Genomic DNA, 19,505 nt, shown 5'->3' with positions numbered 1-19,505 from the left:
AAAGATTTTTCGCATAGAAATATATATATATATATAAAATCTTTAAATTATCTCACATATGTATATATATATATATGAATGAGATAATGTTATGATATGTTGTATAATTTGTGGTTTCAGTTTTACGTCGTCAATCTGTAGTTTTCAAAATTATTATTTTCTTTCTTCCAAGTCGTTTGCGGGGAGGGGGGGGGGTTGTGACAAACCCAAAACCCCTGTGGCAATGTCAGTGCTCCTACGTCTAATGTCTTTTTTCGAACAAAGTATTGTATATTTGTAACAGAAGACTTAGAATGCATTTCAAATATTAATTATCATAACATTATTATTGCGTTGTTTTTTTAAAATATCCTCGGGCGCAAGAAAATAGGAAAATTTATTTAGATATTTAAATATTAGATTTAAGTGAAGGGCGCTGTAATTAATGTAAATTTAATTTGGTTTTATAGGAAATGAAAGTTTTGAAGCATTAGTGGTGGCGGAAGTTTATGCATAATTACTCGTAGTTGTACAAGCAAAAGTAAATAGGGGGAGAAAGTCTATCACTGCCTTCAGATTTTACCTTCCACCATGCTTGACACCCTTTTTAAAGAGCTAGTGATCACGTGATATTTATAACCAATAAGGATAGCACATTACGCGCGAAGTAGTGCATTTTGTGGTATTCCGGTCCGCGCTCAAGATGAAAATTTTGATTTTTATTCCCTGGCAACCATGTCACCGCCTCGCGATTTCAAATAGTGCTGAACATTATTTCCTTCGATAACGGTTGATTTTAATTAATAATTACTATATCAATTGTAAAATAAACGAAAAAAGCTCGTAGCCATAGCTATTATTTCCGTTAAATATGCAAATTGTTAGGCCTTAACATCGTAGATTTACCAATTAGTCCCGATCTCTGCTCTTAGAGGGCGCCACGCTCTCCACGATTTAAGTGAGCGTTATTCTAGTTACGGTTTATTTCTTTTCAAAAGTCATGTTATTATTTTTAAAATGTCGCATTTTAGTTTCTATCATATATCTACTTTATTTAGGAACTAAATTAATCAAATTATCGAAAGCAAAAGTTTAATATTCACGTAATTTATAGAGAACTATTTTTCATCGTGGCGTAGTACAACCGATACCTTTGTGTCCCTGTAAAGAGGCGAGGGGGAAGTAATTTCCGAAGCCCAAAAATTTTACCCCTCAAATATGACGTAGTGCGGTTGGACCCAAGTGCCAGACTTTCTCCCCCTATTTACTTTTGGTACAAGTGAAACATTTGGTACTTTCCAGTCAAATCGCGGACGAACGTTGTAAAATGGAAACATTACATTGCGTAGGGATAGGTACTATTTATCAGTGGCGTAGCGTAGCCAGGGGGGGGCACATGCCCCGCCCCGAAACGTTTGGTCGTACGTACAAATATTTTTCATTTTTTCTTTGGGCTAGCACTTTGACTGGGGCTTTTGCAACAGGCTCTACGTCATACCATAATTTTAACAGCGTGCTGTATGGTACGCCTTTTCCACGGCATTATTGGTAGTTTTATCATGAAAAATCACTTATGATTTTTAAAAGCTTGCCCATCTCCCAAAACAAGCCTTCACAATGGAAGTGAAATAATTTTGCCAAGAAATCAATAATTTTGGAGCTTGTATATCATAATTTCTTTTTTACATCTGGCAACACTGTCATTTGGGGAAATGCCTAGTTGAGAATAAAACCACTAGGGGTATGTGACCGTTAAAAATTGGCCTAGACCTTTGCTTATGGGGGACCTTATAATAAAACCACATTACATTATGGTAGTCTGAGAAATATACTTGGTAACTTTCGGGGTTGCATTTGTCCGAAAATTTGTTTTGCCATTAAATGTTCAATTTTTATGTAAATTGTGCTTCGGTTAGGTTAGGTTATTTAAGTTTACTTCAGTGGGATTTTAGCATAAAGAATTTATCTTATTACTTCGGTGTTCAGTTGCTGTTTTAGCGCCCTGATAAACTTTACAAATGAACCTACATTTGCATTTTATAGTTGATGCACTCGGAAAAATATTTTTTTGTCATACAAATGGTCGTTCGTACAAATGGACCCAAACCGTAACTTTCGACCATCATGAATCATAAATTGACCTTTGCAGAGGTACCAGAGGATTCACAGATGATTCACCGTGTTTATGCCACTTGAAGCCCGTAGGGGCAATGTGATTATTAGGGCCTCATTTGCTAAATGCTACAGTGTTACTATTGGCACCCTACCCCTCGAGTTGCCAATGGGACGCTTAAAAATCGGGGGCCTAAGGTGGATATTTCTTTCGCAAGAGATATAATCATATTAATATTTATAGATATTTATAATGACACTGAAACTGACATTCAAAACTACTTACACTTGTTACGTCATTTTTTAATCACCCGTTAAATCCTACATTTCGATAGTGTCTAGGGATTTCAAGGAAAATGCAAAGTTTTATTGAATTATCTCAATTGGTGTTCAAAATACGGCTGTTTATAATTTTAAAAAAATGGCCAAAATCACATGACTGGTATATTTTCTAATCCCCATAGCTGCTGTTCTAATTAAGCTACAGATTTGCAAATGGTGTCATTGTACTCAGCTATGTATGCCCTTTCCAACGATATACACCATACGTACATTTGTTTAAAAAAAATTATAATTTCAAATTATTGTTTAATTTGATTTTTTTAGAAAATGCATCTTCAAAATTTAAAAAACAATACAGTGAATAGTTTGTATCCACGTTAAATGATTGACCAACTTATGCCACCACCCTCCTACGCATTGTAACCCGGCTACCTGAATTAATGGCTTTAAAAGTTGCTTGATGACTTAGGCCTAAGGTGGTGCCTTAAGTATTAGCCTAGCTGATTAAAAAAATAGGTCTGGATAAATCTCACAATATGATTGGCCGGATCCACTATCACGTGGTACGGGAAAGGTGAAGCTTTCCAATTTCCGCCCAGAATTTTTAGACGCTGGTGTGGCCCTTATAAAGGACCAGCGTTATTATTAAATTGCCTAAAACTTATATGAAATGTGTAAAGTTTTTAATTAATAATAATTTTGAATTTTCCCACCGCGGTAGCGCAGTTGCGCCACCTATCGCTTGTTAAGCGAGAGAAACCAGTACTTCACCTTTCCATTTTCTCCAATAGCGCACTAGATGGCTATTCTCCGACTCTCGCTGCGTACTATAGTTCCAGAGCCATCCGCTATTCATCTCTGGCGCTAGGAGTAGGGGTTATCGGGGGAAATTGGGGTCGCAAATATTTTGACGGGGATTCCACGGAATGTTAACGTTTTAATTAGTTTCGAGTTTAATATTTATCTAATTTTTAAGAATGAGACATCATTTGATTTGATATTTTAAAAATAATTAATCAATTTTTAATTAAGCAGGTCCTTTATACGCTCAAATTGTAGCAATTTCACAAGTTGATTCTTATTGTTTTAATAATAGCCAAGTCACTGGTGTACAATTTATTTTCTAGTAATTCATTTCCTTAAACATTACTATAGAGAAATATTTTTTCTTGGATTAAGCTATATGAAAGGCAAAATCAATTTAAAGGTCGTGATCTCAACCGGGTTTTATTGCTAACGACAATACCACGTGTATCTTCATAGTCTATAAATAACACTCTGTTCCTTCAGGCGAAATAAATTACACTTTTTACCAGGCTTAGATTAAATTAAATATAATGTACATATAAAAAACTACTGTTTTTTTTTATTCCAAGCGTAGCACGTTAAATCTTTAAAAAGAGGGGAAAATTAAAAATACCGAAGGGGGGATTCTAGTAAAAAAAACACGGTTAGAGAGTTCTATACTCTGTAAACGCCTTTTATGACCTTTTTTTTTTTCATTTTGTAGCCTGAATACCAATATATATAATAAAAAAAGAATAACTCATCTCTCCGCCAGAGGGTGCGAAAGACAGAACACGATAAAATATCTCTCAAGGGCGCCAAATATTTTAAGGTGCTGAGATTGTATAATAGGGTATTCTAACTTACTAGGGTTATTATTGCATCTTTAAATGGGCAATCGCCTGGCCGTCAGGGAACTATTGTTGTTATGATTCGTACAGGAGACATATTTATAGAAAAATGGTCGATTAATTTTTAATCATGTTTTATTTTTAGATTGCATTTGGAAGAATTTCATTACGCAATTAAATATGCAAATTTTAATCAGGCGATGTTTGAGGTTACCAAGTTAGGAAACAACTTTTTTGTAATGAATGAATTAAAGTTAGTTTATTACCGATCGATATTGCCTTCTTTAAATACGCTAAAACTACGAGTAGCCAAGATTTATTTTAATTAGAAACGATATATCGAAAGTAATAGTAAAGTTTACTTTGTCTATATAACGATGAATTATTGAAGCTGAACATAAAATTGATTATTATTCGGTTGTTCCTACTTTCCCGAAGAAATCTATTTTTCTCGTCCTGTTAATGATCATTATTTAATATAAGCTAAAATTTCTTTCGTGTTTAAAAGGTTAAAGAAAAACTCATAATAAACCTTTAAACACATTTCATTGTCTTTATTTTTAATATATGTTATTTACGAAAGAGATTTTAGCTAATATTAAATAATATTAATATATATTGATTTAATATAATATAATAATATTTATTAATTTAATATAATATAATAATATTTATTAATTTAATATAATATAATAATATTTATTAATTTAATATAATATAATAATATTTATTAATATAATATAATATAATATAATATAATATAATAATATTTATTAATTTAATATAATATAATATAATAATATTTATTAATTTAATATAATATAATATATAATTATTTAATATAATAATATTTATTAATATAATATAATATAATATAATATAATATAATATAATATAATATAATATACAATAATATAATATAATATAATATATAATAATTTAATATAATAATATATAATAATTTAATATAATAATATTTAATAATTTAATATAATGTATAATAATTTAATATAATGTATAATAATTTAATATAATGCATATTAATTTAATATAATGCATATTAATTTAATATAATGCATATTAATTTAATATAATGCATATTAATTTAATATAATGCATATTAATTTAATATAATGCATATTAATTTAATATAATGCATATTAATTTAATATAATGTATATTAATTTAATATAATGTATATTAATTTAATATAATGTATATTAATTTAATATAATGTATATTAATTTAATATAATGTATATTAATTTAATATAATGTATATTAATTTAATATAATGTATATTAATTTAATCTAATAATGTATATTAATTTAATCTAATAATGTATATTAATTTAATATAATGTATATTAATTTAATCTAATAATGTATATTAATTTAATCTAATAATGTATATTAATTTAATCTAATAATGTATATTAATTTAATCTAATAATGTATATTAATTTAATCTAATAATGTATATTAATTTAATCTAATAATGTATATTAATTTAATCTAATAATGTATATTAATTTAATCTAATAATGTATATTAATTTAATCTAATAATGTATATTAATTTAATCTAATAATGTATATTAATTTAATCTAATAATGTATATTAATTTAATCTAATAATGTATATTAATTTAATCTAATAATGTATATTAATTTAATCTAATAATGTATATTAATTTAATCTAATAATGTATATTAATTTAATCTAATAATGTATATTAATTTAATCTAATAATGTATATTAATTTAATCTAATAATGTATATTAATTTAATCTAATAATGTATATTAATTTAATCTAATAATGTATATTAATTTAATCTAATAATGTATATTAATTTAATCTAATAATGTATATTAATTTAATCTAATAATGTATATTAATTTAATCTAATAATGTATATTAATTTAATCTAATAATGTATATTAATTTAATCTAATAATGTATATTAATTTAATCTAATAATGTATATTAATTTAATCTAATAATGTATATTAATTTAATCTAATAATGTATATTAATTTAATCTAATAATGTATATTAATTTAATCTAATAATGTATATTAATTTAATCTAATAATGTATATTAATTTAATTTCTTACTGTATATTAATTTAATTTCTTACTGTATATTAATTTAATTTCTTACTGTATATTAATTTAATTTCTTACTGTATATTAATTTAATTTCTTACTGTATATTAATTTAATTTCTTACTGTATATTAATTTAATTTATTACTGTATATTAATTTAATTTATTACTGTATATTAATTTAATTTATTACTGTATATTAATTTAATTTATTACTGTATATTAATTTAATTTATTAATGTATATTAATTTAATTTATTACTGTATATTAATTTAATTTATTACTGTATATTAATTTAATTTATTACTGTATATTAATTTAATTTATTACTGTATATTAATTTAATTTATTACTGTATATTAATTTAATTTATTACTGTATATTAATTTAATCTAATACTGTATATTAATTTAATCTAATAATGTATATTAATTTAATCTAATAATGTATATTAATTTAATCTATTACTGTATATTAATTTAATCTAATTACTAAATATTAATTTAATCTAATACTATATATTAATTTAATATTATAATGTATATTAATTTAATATAATAGTTAGATTCATTTCAGTTCGATCACTGTTTATTTCCAGCAATTTTACATGTTTTAAAACACTTTTCATAGAGTTACAAGTTTTGTTACGCAATATTATTTACAATAACTTCATTTTTCGTTAACAATGATTGTCTGTCAAACCTAACGTTATACAATTTAAAATTCATTCAGAACAAATTGTTTTCGTCAATTAAAAATCATATCTCAATACACGATTTATAGAAGTTCAAATTTATACATCTTCATAAAGTGTATTAGTTAAATCCTTCTGGAATCTATATTTAAATCTCAAAAAATTATAATTTAATTTATTCAAATTATTATATTCGATTTGTGCTCTAGAGCGTTTAACGTCGTTTTAAACTCCGAAATATAAAATACATCTTTTATCCTAGTACCGAATAATTTCGTTTTTAATTTAATACAGGAAAGCAGTTCGTTAGAATCAACATAGTTGTGAAACAATTTAAATAAGAACATTATATCTAAGTATTTAAACCTTTGTCACATTTATTATTTCAGGGTGTCATTACTATTGTATTGAACTTTTTTTTATGAAAATATACAGGGTGTTTCAAAAGGTTATGCAAAAATGTGAAGGAGTTGTAGCAATAGTAAATAAAGGGAGAAAGTCTGGCACTTGGGTCCAACCGCACCACGTCTTATTTGAGGGGTAAAATTTTTGCGCTTTGGAAATGACTTCCCCCTCGCCTCTTTACAGGGACACAAAGGTATCGGTTGTACTCCGCCACGATGAAAAATAGTTCTCTATAAAATACGTGAATATTAAACTTTTGCTTTCGATAATTTGGTTAATTTAGTTCCTAAAGAAAGTAGATATATGATAGAAACTAAAATGCGACATTTTAAAAATAATAACACAACTTTTGAAAAGAAATAAACCGTAACTAGAATAACGCTCACTTAAATCGTGGAGAGCGTGGCGCCATCTAAGAGCAGAGATCGGGACTAATTGGTAAATCTACAATGTTAAGGCCTAACAATTTGTAGGGACATTAAATACTGTTTAAGTTTACTTTGTTACGCTGGTTACCTCCATTTGTTTACAAAATCCTTTTTATACCTGTCACACGAACCCAAACCTTAATGTTCACATTTCCCTGCTGCTTGGTTTTGCGTTTGTTGCAGCCTACTTCCAGGAGCGCGTAGGCCACACTTTGAAGCTCTCTGGCGCTCTTTTAACTCATTGTTGGTAAATGACAAGAAAACAGGCATACTTCTCAACTCACCCCTACAACTCCTTAAAATTTTTGCTTAACCACTTTTTTTTTTATAAAAAATATATTTAGGAATGAATTAAAAAAATTTGAAAATTTAAAATACTATTTATTTCGAATAATAAATGCAGAATATAATACTTTGCATTTTTTATTCCTAAACGAAACTAAAACTTAACCACCGGTTACAACTGGTTTTATCTAAACTGGATTTTTTAATTTTAATATAAAGCCGGTTTTTTGGCAACCCTGTTCATCGCCCATTTGGACAAACCTACTTTATAATTCAAATTATTTATTTAAATTTAAAGTTTGGTGATTTGCCTTTGTAAAAGTGTGAAATCTAGATTTTAAAAATCTTTGTCCATTAGTGATGTTACTAACGTGCCGTGTTTTTGACTTTTAGGCGGAACTAAGCTTGCAAGGAGATGATTTTGCTCGTCAGATGTGTCATATGTACGCTATTTTCGAAGAGGTTCTAATCGGAGGAACCAATGCTGGCCCGTCGTCACAAGCGTCCTTACCTCAGCCCTTGAGCAAGAACACCACCCCAGCCCTAGCCAGGTCGTCGGAACCTACCAAAGAACACGATAGTAAAGTCGAGGTACGTTTTTCCAACCAATGTTAGAGGGGTCGGACATTCACCAAAAATGCGTACGGGATTTTCAAATAACGCTGGATTTCAAGATTTCTTGTTGGATTCCGGATTTCTTATCATTTGTCCCGGATTTCGAGATTTCGCGTCCGATTTCACGATTTATTGTCTTATTTCGAGATTTCTGGTCAGATTTCAGGATTTCGCGTCGGATTTCTGGATTTCTTGCTGGATTTAGAAATTTTGAAAAAATCTCCGGATTTGGAAGAAATCCCGGCTGGATTTCGTATTTCTTGGAAAGTGTACGGGATTTCTTTGAATGTCCTACTTTCGCCACTATTTGCCAGCGAACGAAATTTCTTTTCGAAGATAATTTTTAACTGATTAATTTCCCAACAGGTCGATATCTGGAGTCAGTCAGCGACTGCCCCTGGAACCAGTAGCGAGCATTGCAGCGGAGCCGTGCCGGAAAGCTTGCAGCAACGAGCTATCTTGCCCCTGCCCCCGTTGTTGCCGCTCAAAGCGGCCGACGCCGAATCTGGCTTCCAAGAAGACATCCTCGCAGTCAGTCAGCGCCAGGCACTCCGCACCACCGCTTTGTACGGCTCTCCCGGAGTCAGACGCAAGAGGATGAACGTAGCTCCACCCCAAAGACCGCCCAGGAGCAGGGATCCTGGGTTCGTACTCTACATCGTATATTCTTGGATAGAATGTAAACCCGCCATTTAGATGCCCGATCGACTTGCACCTAGGAGCCACAAACCCAGCACTCCACACACGGAGAACGCAACCCGTCAAAAGTCGGGGATTTTCTTGCGTACAATTTTCATTCGTTAGACGCTTTAGCGCCTGCTGCCGTCGGAAGGGGAAAATTCGGAAATTGTCTTCCCCCTTTCCGTAAAACGTTCAGCTTAAAGGCTCGTCCAATGAAATTTGTACACAACACTGCACAGCCTTAGCGTGTTTAAAGGCTAGCCGCGTTCTCCTTGTGTTTGTTGCTCCTGGCTTACACCAAGAATGTATTCGGCTATACAGACCATATGTGGGCAGCACCCTATTGGACAAGAAAAGGAACCACGACCTTCAGACTTTCATCGTGTAAGGGGGTGGAGGAGGGATTCTGGTGGGGTGGCGGAGTGGCTAGCACTTTCGCCTCGTAGCACGAGGATCTATCCCAGCTTGTGGTAATGGGTCAAAAACTCGGGACAACGTCCTCTGCGTGGAGTTTTCAAGTTTTCCTCCGGGTTCCTCGGTTTGCCCATTCTAAAAAACTGGTTAATATTAATAATTAGTTTTGGGTGAGATTTTAGTCGGGGTCGGGCGAAAAAAAATCCCCGAAAAACAAGGTCGGGTTGGTGTTTTTTACGCTTGCTAATGGTAATAGTTAAAATAGGAGGCTGTTGACTCACGTGGTATGAAGGGATTGTCACCATCCTCCTAGGCATTGTAAACCGGCCAAATGACACCTGAATTAATGACATTTATAGTCGCTCGATGACTTGGTTGGTGCCTTGGGTATTAGCCTAGCTGATTATGGTAAGGTATAATTTTAAAGGGTGCTGCTTTGCGCCACAAATCAGCTCTTTTTATCCGAAATACATAACTAGGATGATTCTTATGTCCTGTAGCACACTTAGCACATGTGTCAGTGGAGTAGCCCACCATTATATCCACCCCGGGTGTCACCCATGCTAGCTACGCCACTGACATGTGTATAAATGTTGTAAAGGCACGTTAACACCGTTTTTCTGCTGAAAATACTGAAATTGTTTTCTTCTCAATTTTGGTAACAGGAGGGTGAAAGTGGACGAGAAGCAAAGAAACCACAGAAGAAGCAAATCCGAACCAAACTGCAACCCCCTTCTCGAAACCATAAGTGCTTTGGACTACGACCCTGGAGACTCGGACGACTCCATCGACGCCCCGGCCACCGCCGTGCCCACCACGACGCAAGAGCCAGACCGGGAGTCAGTGGGGTACGCCGGCTCCAATTCGGTGGACAGCGGCTACAAGAGCCTCTGTCCGACGCCAGAGATTCCGGAAAGCTCTTATTACGGCGGAGAACCGATTCTACCTCCACCCACGGTTTGTGGTCTAACGGGGAAACGTTTGCCCCCGGTCACCCAAAGAAAAGGACTGAGTTCCGGAAGTCATCATTTAGCCAATGAACCCAACCTTGGCAGGGCGTTGGACGCCAAAATGAAACCCAACGCGCACACGTCGCCGAGTTTGTCGCGCCGATCGCCGAACGTCACGCGCATTAAGAGCGTCCCCGCTTCGGTCAGTTACGGCACTGGCGGTGCCAACGACTCTTCCAGCTCAAGTACCAGCCCGAACCACAAGGGGCTCGATCCCAAGCCAAAAATGGGCGTCAAGGCGGTTGACTTCCAGAAACCTCCGGGCGGCACTGATATGTCGCCTTACCGAAGCGCGCCGCCATCGAAGGTGACCGCGGAGTACTTTCGCGGAGACAACGATGCCTCCAGTCAATTGTTTAGCTCTCACGCGCAATTAGGAAACGCGCCTAATTTGTACGACGTGTCCGGGAGTTCTGGTCAAGGAGTCGCCGCGGTTCGGAAAGCGCCTCATAGCGGTAGAACTGGTTACTACGACGTAGATTTAGATCATCTGATGCACTTACGAAGGACGCTCATCAACGCCATTCAGAAGTGCGAAGCTAGCATGAACGCGTCTATTTCGGCGCAAAAGGAGAACTTGGGTTCGGCTTCTTCTTTGACCAACAGAACTAACCTGTGTTCCGGCTCGCAAAGTCCGCAAATTTCTCGCGCGTCTTTGCAGCGTCCGCGGAGAAGATCGCGCTCCATTTCTTCGGAGATGAGGCCCAAAAAGAAGGAATCGGACAATTCGGATTTCACGACCTCAGGTTCCGGCGACGGCGAGTCACCCACGTCTCAAAAGTCGGTACGATTCGACACAGACTCCTCCCACTTTTATTCGACCAATAACACCAAATCATACTCGAGTCATTATTCGGACAGCGGAGGCATTTACGTAGGTTACAAACAAGTTCACACGCCGCTGTGTTCTCTACTCGTATTTTCCAAAATATTCACTCTCTTCGTAAAGATGTCCTTTTCTTTAAATATCTCTCAGAATTCTTCCGCTGTTTTCTTTTCTCGCTGAATAGATTGTTTGCGACACTTTCGAATGGGGGACGCCATCTTCTCGGGCTCAGGCATTTTAGGATTCCCTCCTCAACTAGACGGGTGTTTAATTTCAGGAGGTGTTAAAACTCAGTACCTCCATCCGTGAGACTTCAAAGCTATCTTACGCTCTCGCTCTAAAACCATCCACTTGCCCCTCAAGTCACATTCACCTGATTTAAAAGTCCCTCTGTGAGATGCACCCGAAGTACGGTGACTGTAGGGGCACCAGATTTAAAAGTCCCTCGGTGAGATGCACCCGAAGTTCGGTGACTTCAGGGGCACCTGATTTAAAAGTCCCTCTGTGAGATGCATCCGAAGTACGGTGACTTAAGGGGCACCTGATTTAAAGTTTTATCCTTGAGAGTCCCAAGAACATGATGGCCCCCTTTCGAAAGTACCGCAATATATCTTTATCAAAACCATTATTTATTTCGAAGTACATTGACGTTGGTTTTGCCTTATCTTGGTAGGACCCTTACTTCAAAGGCGCCAAGTCAATTTTGAAGGATCCGTTGTGCGCCGGAATCCGTTCTCGGCTGTCGGAAGGAGCCACGGACAACGTGGCTTCGACGGACTCTACTTTCGAGGAAGAAATTGATGCCCTGCTTTACGGCAAAGCCGAGTACTACGACCTGGAGAGCGTCAAGGAGTTTCCGTGCAGCTACGTCACCATGATCGAGGAGAAGTATCGCAGTGGGATATCCAGCGTTGCCAAAGTTAAAAGGTTGAAAGGTCAGTATTTTCATTTCACCGTCTTTATCTTTAAGTTGAGAGTATTTAACTTTGAACCAGTGCCGTCTTTACGTAGCAGAAACCCACGTGGAGATGCTGCTCCTTATTTTTGTTGGGTTGAGACCTAGTGCTTTTATTTGTCCTGGGACTTCCAACATTAAGATGGCCTTGATAAAGATAGGACACGCGTATAGCTAAGCTACCTAACATAAAATAGATAAAATTTTTAGATATGTCAACAGAAAGTGGGGTGGCGGAGTGGTAAAATAGGTTATCACCCGAGTCCTTAAGTTTATCTGTCCATAAAAACGTGTTGAGGTTAATGGTAATAGTGATTATAGGGAGCTGTAGGCTCGCGTGGCACAAAGGGCTTGTAACCACCCTCCTACGCATTGTAACCCGGCCACCTGAATTAAAGGTATTAAAAGACGCTCGCTGACTTGGGTATTAGCCTAGCGAATCAAAAGGTAGTCAGACCAGTAGTTGACACCACCTTGTTTCGTTACTGTCCCGTTGGTTTATGGATAAGAAATCTTGAAGCGAAGTAATAGATTCGATAAAGGTACGTGCTTCATTTCAATGGCCTAGATGGATAGCTCTCTCGTAAGAGGTATATTATGAACTTCTGGTAATAATAAGACTTACATATAACAAAAAGGCCAAGCTACTTTATAGAAAGACCTTTTTAGTTTCTCCGTTGCACGATAGGTAACGCCACGGAAGAGGGTGGATTTTTTAATTTAATCTTGACTTCTCAGGAACGTAAACAGATTTCCCTTCGAACGTAGCGCGTCTTCGTGGGTTCTACGAACGGCAGTTAAATGCTATTTTGCTAACGATCTTCTGATAATATTTAAAAGTACCGCGTATTAAAATTGAAATTTTCTTCCGAAAGATTCCAACAGTTCTTCGAGTAAACCAACGTCTCTGGAAATTGATTCTGGTGGAATGACGCATCAGGGCAGGCAGCATATTCACCACGCTCAAGTACACAAACAAGAAGAAACCAAAGCTAGCTCCGCACCAAGGTACTCTTAGTACACGCCCGCATCGAAGAGTGCGAGAAATAACGATCATTTTATTTTTAATTGTAGTGGAAAGTCAAAAAATCGATTCACTGAAGTTGCTCGTTGTATGTTGGAAATATTGGAAGACATTCAATTTAGAAAAGTCGCCAACGTTACTTGCCGGCCTTCTAAAAGCTCGTAAGTTTGCTATCATTACTTTATGGGTTAAGAACTTACGAATTAAATTGTGGCGGCTCTACGTGAAGTAGCTCTTTTTTCAATAGATGTCGCTAGCGTCGAAATCAAAAAGGCGTTGATTGTATTGTTTGTAAATTGGTCAATATCATAAATTACAGCAATTATAAACCAAATTTTTCGACGGGATATAAAATTTTGGTTAAAGTCCACTAAGTAGAGTATAAGTTGTCTAACTATAATACTCTACAAAGGCTCCCTGGTGACGTTATCATTTGGCTATTTTAAATTTTAGCTTTCTTGGCCATAAATAGATGTCACCACGCTCTCTAGTAAAGTTGTGTTTTTCGAAGAATCGGATAGATTCATGGCCATCTCTAATAACAGGGGCCTTTTCATTATACAGGTGGCAATGATAGAGCCACCACTTGCTTTCATATAACTAAAGTCATGTTTTCATTTCCACCACGAACTGTATCAATGCGCTTTGTTAACTGTGGGTCAAGGATGGGCACTAACGCTCAAATCGTTTTAAGCAAATGAGGAGACACGTGAAAGTAGGCTAAAAAGCACTTTGTGTTCCACAGAAAGTTTCAGGGATAACGCGTGTTAACGGGCTAAGCGAGTCGATGGTAACTTTTAGGAAAATGTTTATACAAGTTCGAAGTTTTTAATTATCATTAACAGAGGTGCATAATATCAGTATTATTTCTTATTTGTTTCGTCTTAAAGGTACATATAAAAGGCTTACGAAATAAAATTCGCCACTAAGACTTGGCAACAAAATTTACAAATTTAAAAAATTTGTCATTGTTACTACCGCATAAACCTCTGATTGATAGGTCAGAGTGCCTGAAGCAGTTAGTAATTCCTGGTAGAATACATTGTTAGTAAAATCATGGCAGTACACACTTTGTCACTTTTATTACTAAGCCTTATCAAGAATGTATTTATGTTGAGACGATGTTATGCTCTAGCCTAAAGCTCCTTCTCCCTTAAAATATCAAATCAGACCGTTATCGCATTGGTTTTTTAAAACTGACATCTTGCAACGCTATTGAAGCACGCAATTGTCCGTAGAAAATTTGGATCATGATGCCCACGGATCGTCTCTAAATAATCATTATCGCTAAATATAATCATACGTAACATAATCACTCGTAAGTATGACTCTATCTGACATTCAAATAGAAAAATTTCCATGGGACATCGTTTCAATTTAAGGAGGGGTTTTAAGGGTTCAAACCCGAAATGGATCAAGAGGGGGGTGCTTAACGTATCTTTACTTTTCAATACCAAGGGGAGGTTGTAAAACGCAAGTTAGTTTGAGGTTTGAAAGGGGAGCTAGAGTTAGACCCCCCCCCCCGAAATAAAATCGAAGACACGCCCTTATGTTTCGCACAGAGCATACTTAATGTAGACCCAAAAATGGAAAATTCTTATATTTCTTGTGCTATTGAAAATGTTACCAAGGAAATAGAATCTCGTCGTTACCCGGCCACCTGTTTAAGGCATTAAAAAGTCGCTAGATGACTTGGGCCTAAGGTGGTGCAGGAATCGAACCTACGACCTTTGGGTTAACGTCCCAACGCCACTACGATATGATATTATTTTTCTCAGTCACTCTGGTATGGAGCAATTCCTAGGTTTAAAAGAAACTTCTACTAGCTGATCATTATTATTATTATTACTATACATTTTATAGCCAAAATCGCGCGAGGAATTCAATAACTTCCGTTTCCCATCAATAAAGTTGATGACGTGTTTTTCGTCAGTTACTAATATCAGTTGATTTTGGTTTGATGAAGTCGTGGTGTCACAGGTTTCTATTTCAGTCACTGGTGTTTTAAAACATGACGACGAAATCTACTAACAACGCGTGTGACGTCACGGCATAAAAAAACCATATCTTCTAGCTGGTTTTTCAGATGGGCATCATGTTGTCTCAACCAGAAACGCCAAAAGTCGTACATTAAGAAATTGATTGCATCGATTACTCACCGATGATTTTTACGAGCGTTATTGAACGTACCCCTGGAGTTGGAAGTGACGTAATTTACATCATATCCGGTGAAATGTTTCATCAAAGAAAATGCTTTTATAGCATACTTATGAGTAATTACGTTACATATGATATGATTGAATCAATTCTTGGCCTACAATTTAAAATCTTGAAGTGGTGATTAAATTTCATGTTCAAACGCTGTAACGAAACAAATTTTCTGTATTCCAGTATTCCCAAAGGAAGCTCAAGCGGTAATCATCGAAAGAACACTGGCAACGGATCGAACGCTCCCAGCTCAATGCCTGTTAGCGGACGCATCCAAGAAACCAAAATCGACACGGTGTCGCCGGGCAGCGGCGGAGGCACATTCCCTCGACGCTACAAGAACAAGAACCAGAATTTCAAGTCAGAGCAAGCGCGGATGGGGGTCGGACTTCCTCTAGTGTACACGACGGCGGCAGAGTACCACGTCTACGAAGAAATCGTCTACGACTCCATCGCGGGTATCGGACAACTGGACTTAACGTTGCCGAACCCGCCGCCGTTGCCCGCTCGACCAGACGGCATGTTCCACAAACAACGAAGGATGTCAGTGTCCGATCTGAGACACGATTTAGACTACCAGACTCAGCCGGGCTCCGATTGCTTCTCGGTGAGACAAGGACTTCCGCCACGCGTCAGGGACGACATGGAGTTCATCTACGCCCAATCGTCGAAACGGGCGACGGCCGTTTCGACGGGTAACGGCGGATACGCGACGGGCCGACCAGGGACCAGTTTCAGATCTCACACGTACAGCGGAAACCGACCGAAGCAACGCAGCAATCTCTACTCTCTATTCTCCGACCAGGTCGAACGAAGGAACCTGTCGCAGTCTTTGGCCAGAGAGCAAAGAAGAAGTACAAACGCGAATGACCCAGACGTCGTCATCGACGATGACCAAAGCAACGCCGCTCTTGTTGAAGACGATTACGGCTTTCGTGAAAGGTGCCTATACCCGAGTTCTAATAGAAAACTTTCCAACTAAAAACAAGTATTGACTTAATAGTAAAAATAACCCGTTTCAGACAAATGTTTTAGAGATACGTCAAAATATCGACGTCTAATTAGCATCTTACCAAATTAGGACGTAACTATTCATTCCATCTTTTACGTGCCATATATACATTTTGCACTTGTGCGTAGCTAGATAGAATGTCACTATACAATGAAGTTTTACACATGACGGAATTTCTAATGTTTGATATTTAGCTATATAGGGTTTTGAGAAGAAATAATTCATGGAGAAAGCTCTTTCACAAATTTTGCTATAAAAGACACGCAAAGTCTAATTGAAAATATACACTGGTTAAGGTAATCGGGTTGCATAAGCTCTGGTAAATTTACGGTTTGTTCTAATACGTCAGTAATTAACTATGGTTACCAAGCACTCCTTTAAATCGACATCGGCTGTTTTGAGTTGTATAAACTAGAGCATCAGAAACAATTTGAATATGCCCAACCAATATAAAATCCACAAGCGGTACACCGATTGTACCACCACAGCGCACTGCGCTAACCGCACACCTTTTACTGATTGTAACACTCTATAATACATCGTACTTAAGCACTTTTAAGGTCCAGTTTAAAAAGGAAATAAAAAAGTGGCTTAGGCAAATCTAACATTGTAAGTAGCAGAATCTGCTCTAACTGCACCGTGTCATTGGCGAAAGGCGAAAAAGTGGCAAAACATTTCAAAGAAATTTTAGCTGTGGAACTGCTGTACAACGCCAACGGTACTAGCTTTAGTGCCACGGTGCAGTTTGAACAGATCCTGCCATTTAGTTTTTCCCACGTCACTTTGGTTGGCCTTTAAGTCCGTATGAAACTGGCCATTAAAACTATTCAACCAAATAGTGTGACCATTCCTCTAGTTTAATATTTCAATAACTAAGCTTCTACATGTACACACAGTCTTCAACACAATTACTAAATTTAGCGAATAACCACCGGTTCTTTCATCACAATTACAAACTATGACCTTTACCGACGTTACCTCTATAAAATTATACGCATTTAGCGTAGATATACTTAAATTTGGACTGTTGGCAATTCACGCAATTGCTTGTTTTACTTATGAGAGTTATTTTTAGTTGGACTTTTAAATATTTATTAACGTTATTTGACTGTTAGAAATTATCAAAATCCAATTGTCAGGGTTTTTCAAAATTGATTCCTCTTTTTAGTATTTTATAAATGACATGGCTAGGGGCCCCACAAGCTAACTTATTGGGCCCTTTATAATCGATTGTGGGCCCCCAAGTAAAAGGAAAAGCCAACATTGCTGATTTTCTTAGCAGATTATCCTTTTGATTTGCAATGTTTAACATTCTGTTAGAGCAGGAAATTTCACGACCCCATTGACCAAAGAGTGGACCTCCAATTCCAGCCTTCGCCCCTGGCAATTATCTATTGGGATAATTTAGAATACCCTCTGTCACAATTTATGCAAAACCAGAACATAAGCTTAACCATTGAAGAGCATCGCGTGTTGCTGTCTCCATCCCCAACGTCTAAAAGTATATCACTAACACCGTGTTCAAATTCTTGATTTTTCTCGGCGTTTCAAACATGTTCAATCTACTTGTTGGTTTTCGGTAGATACATTAAAACAGTGTGAATCGTGCTACTGTATCTCTAAAGCGTTTGTCCGTTTGCGGGATTATTAATAATCGAAATGCCAAGTGCGCAAAAGTTTGTACAAATTATGGTTTTGTTTTCTAAAAACCAAAATATGAAACGGCACTTACCGTCATCTTGAAACGACACCTCTGAAAAACATTACGAAATATGAATAGAGTTTTGTTTGTGTTATACGTCATAATATTATTTCACAAAATTAAAAAATCGGTAGAAGTGTTTATAATATATTATATTATATTATTAGTTCATACATAGGGAGGTTTGAAAAACTATTACTAATTCAAATAGTTTATAATTTGATTTTTGAAAAAAATTGTATACCTTATCAGAGATATTTATTGACTGTTAGTCTGTTTTAGTTTAATTCTCGAAAAAAAGGGTTTGCGACCAAAAAAATATCCTGCTGTGTGTGCGTGCGTTGTGCTATACCCAGTTTGCATGTCATTATTACAAATGTCCTTTCTATGGAATAGCCTCAACATCTTAAATGTGTCATACCGTACGTATCAATCTGTTATTTCCAATGATCCAGTCGTATGTTTTTTAAAATCTTATTAAATGTAGCTGGTATGTATAGATGAATCAATGCACAGTTCAACGTTACAATTCCATTTGTTTAAGAAAGAGTTGAAAGACGATTTTACAGTAGAAAACCGTATTTGTTTAGTTCATATTAATTCCTGATATTTGTAGCGAAAGGATCGACGTACTTTTTATAGTATATATTTAAATATAAATATGGTTTCTCGTAAGAAACGATTAAGTGCCACTTTACAAGTCACACAAATTAACATATTTCAATCAATCGAATGTCATTTTGTTAAATACAGTTTTATAAATTGCTTGAAAGTTATTTGAATCTGATTTTATTCTGATACTCATTTCTGACAATATAAATTGTTGTGTACAACCATACAAACCAACATCATTTCAACACAAAGCGGAAAAAAATTAGGGGTTAAGCGGGAATTGTCAAAAATAGAATTGGGTTAAATGAGAGACACAAAGTTTCTCACGCAAACCACAGTCTGCTAGTTTGCTTCTCCCTTTCAAAGCAATAAAAACTACCTGTTTCCCGCTGGTTCCTTGAAACTGACGTCTTCACGCGTCTCAACATAGTCGATGGACGCTTCAATAAAACGTCTTCAAGGAAATCGCCAAGAAGTAATATTTCCGAGAGCCAGGACCTGCAAGCCTAGCTG

General features: G+C 35.7%; 1 protein-coding gene across 2 annotated transcripts in view; it reads left to right on the top strand.

The window, feature by feature from the left end:
* The window catches only part of LOC149963470 (uncharacterized), a 130,600-nt gene extending 111,537 nt beyond the window's left edge, over nucleotides 1-19,063 (top strand). Inside the window, exons 3-9 of one of the 2 annotated variants that reach the window (XM_090180545.1) lie at nucleotides 8,327-8,524; nucleotides 8,915-9,192; nucleotides 10,309-11,437; nucleotides 12,153-12,414; nucleotides 13,310-13,442; nucleotides 13,509-13,619; nucleotides 15,850-19,063. In XM_090180545.1, the coding sequence (XP_090036671.1) occupies nucleotides 8,327-8,524; nucleotides 8,915-9,192; nucleotides 10,309-11,437; nucleotides 12,153-12,414; nucleotides 13,310-13,442; nucleotides 13,509-13,619; nucleotides 15,850-16,648 (2,910 nt within the window). In that variant the 3' untranslated portion in view covers nucleotides 16,649-19,063. Of the gene's footprint in view, nucleotides 1-8,326; nucleotides 8,525-8,914; nucleotides 9,193-10,308; nucleotides 11,528-12,152; nucleotides 12,415-13,309; nucleotides 13,443-13,508; nucleotides 13,620-15,849 lie in introns of both variants that reach the window. The other variant, XM_090180538.1, reaches the window with a different exon arrangement.
* Nucleotides 19,064-19,505: the final 442 nt, after the last annotated feature.

The sequence above is a fragment of the Leiobunum rupestre genome, chromosome 1 (genome assembly GCF_980474605.1).
Source record: "Leiobunum rupestre chromosome 1, qqLeiRupe1.1.hap1, whole genome shotgun sequence".
NCBI lineage: Eukaryota > Metazoa > Arthropoda > Arachnida > Opiliones > Sclerosomatidae > Leiobunum > Leiobunum rupestre.
Note: the sequence above shows the minus strand (reverse complement) of the source record. Positions and strands in the feature narration are given on the sequence as shown.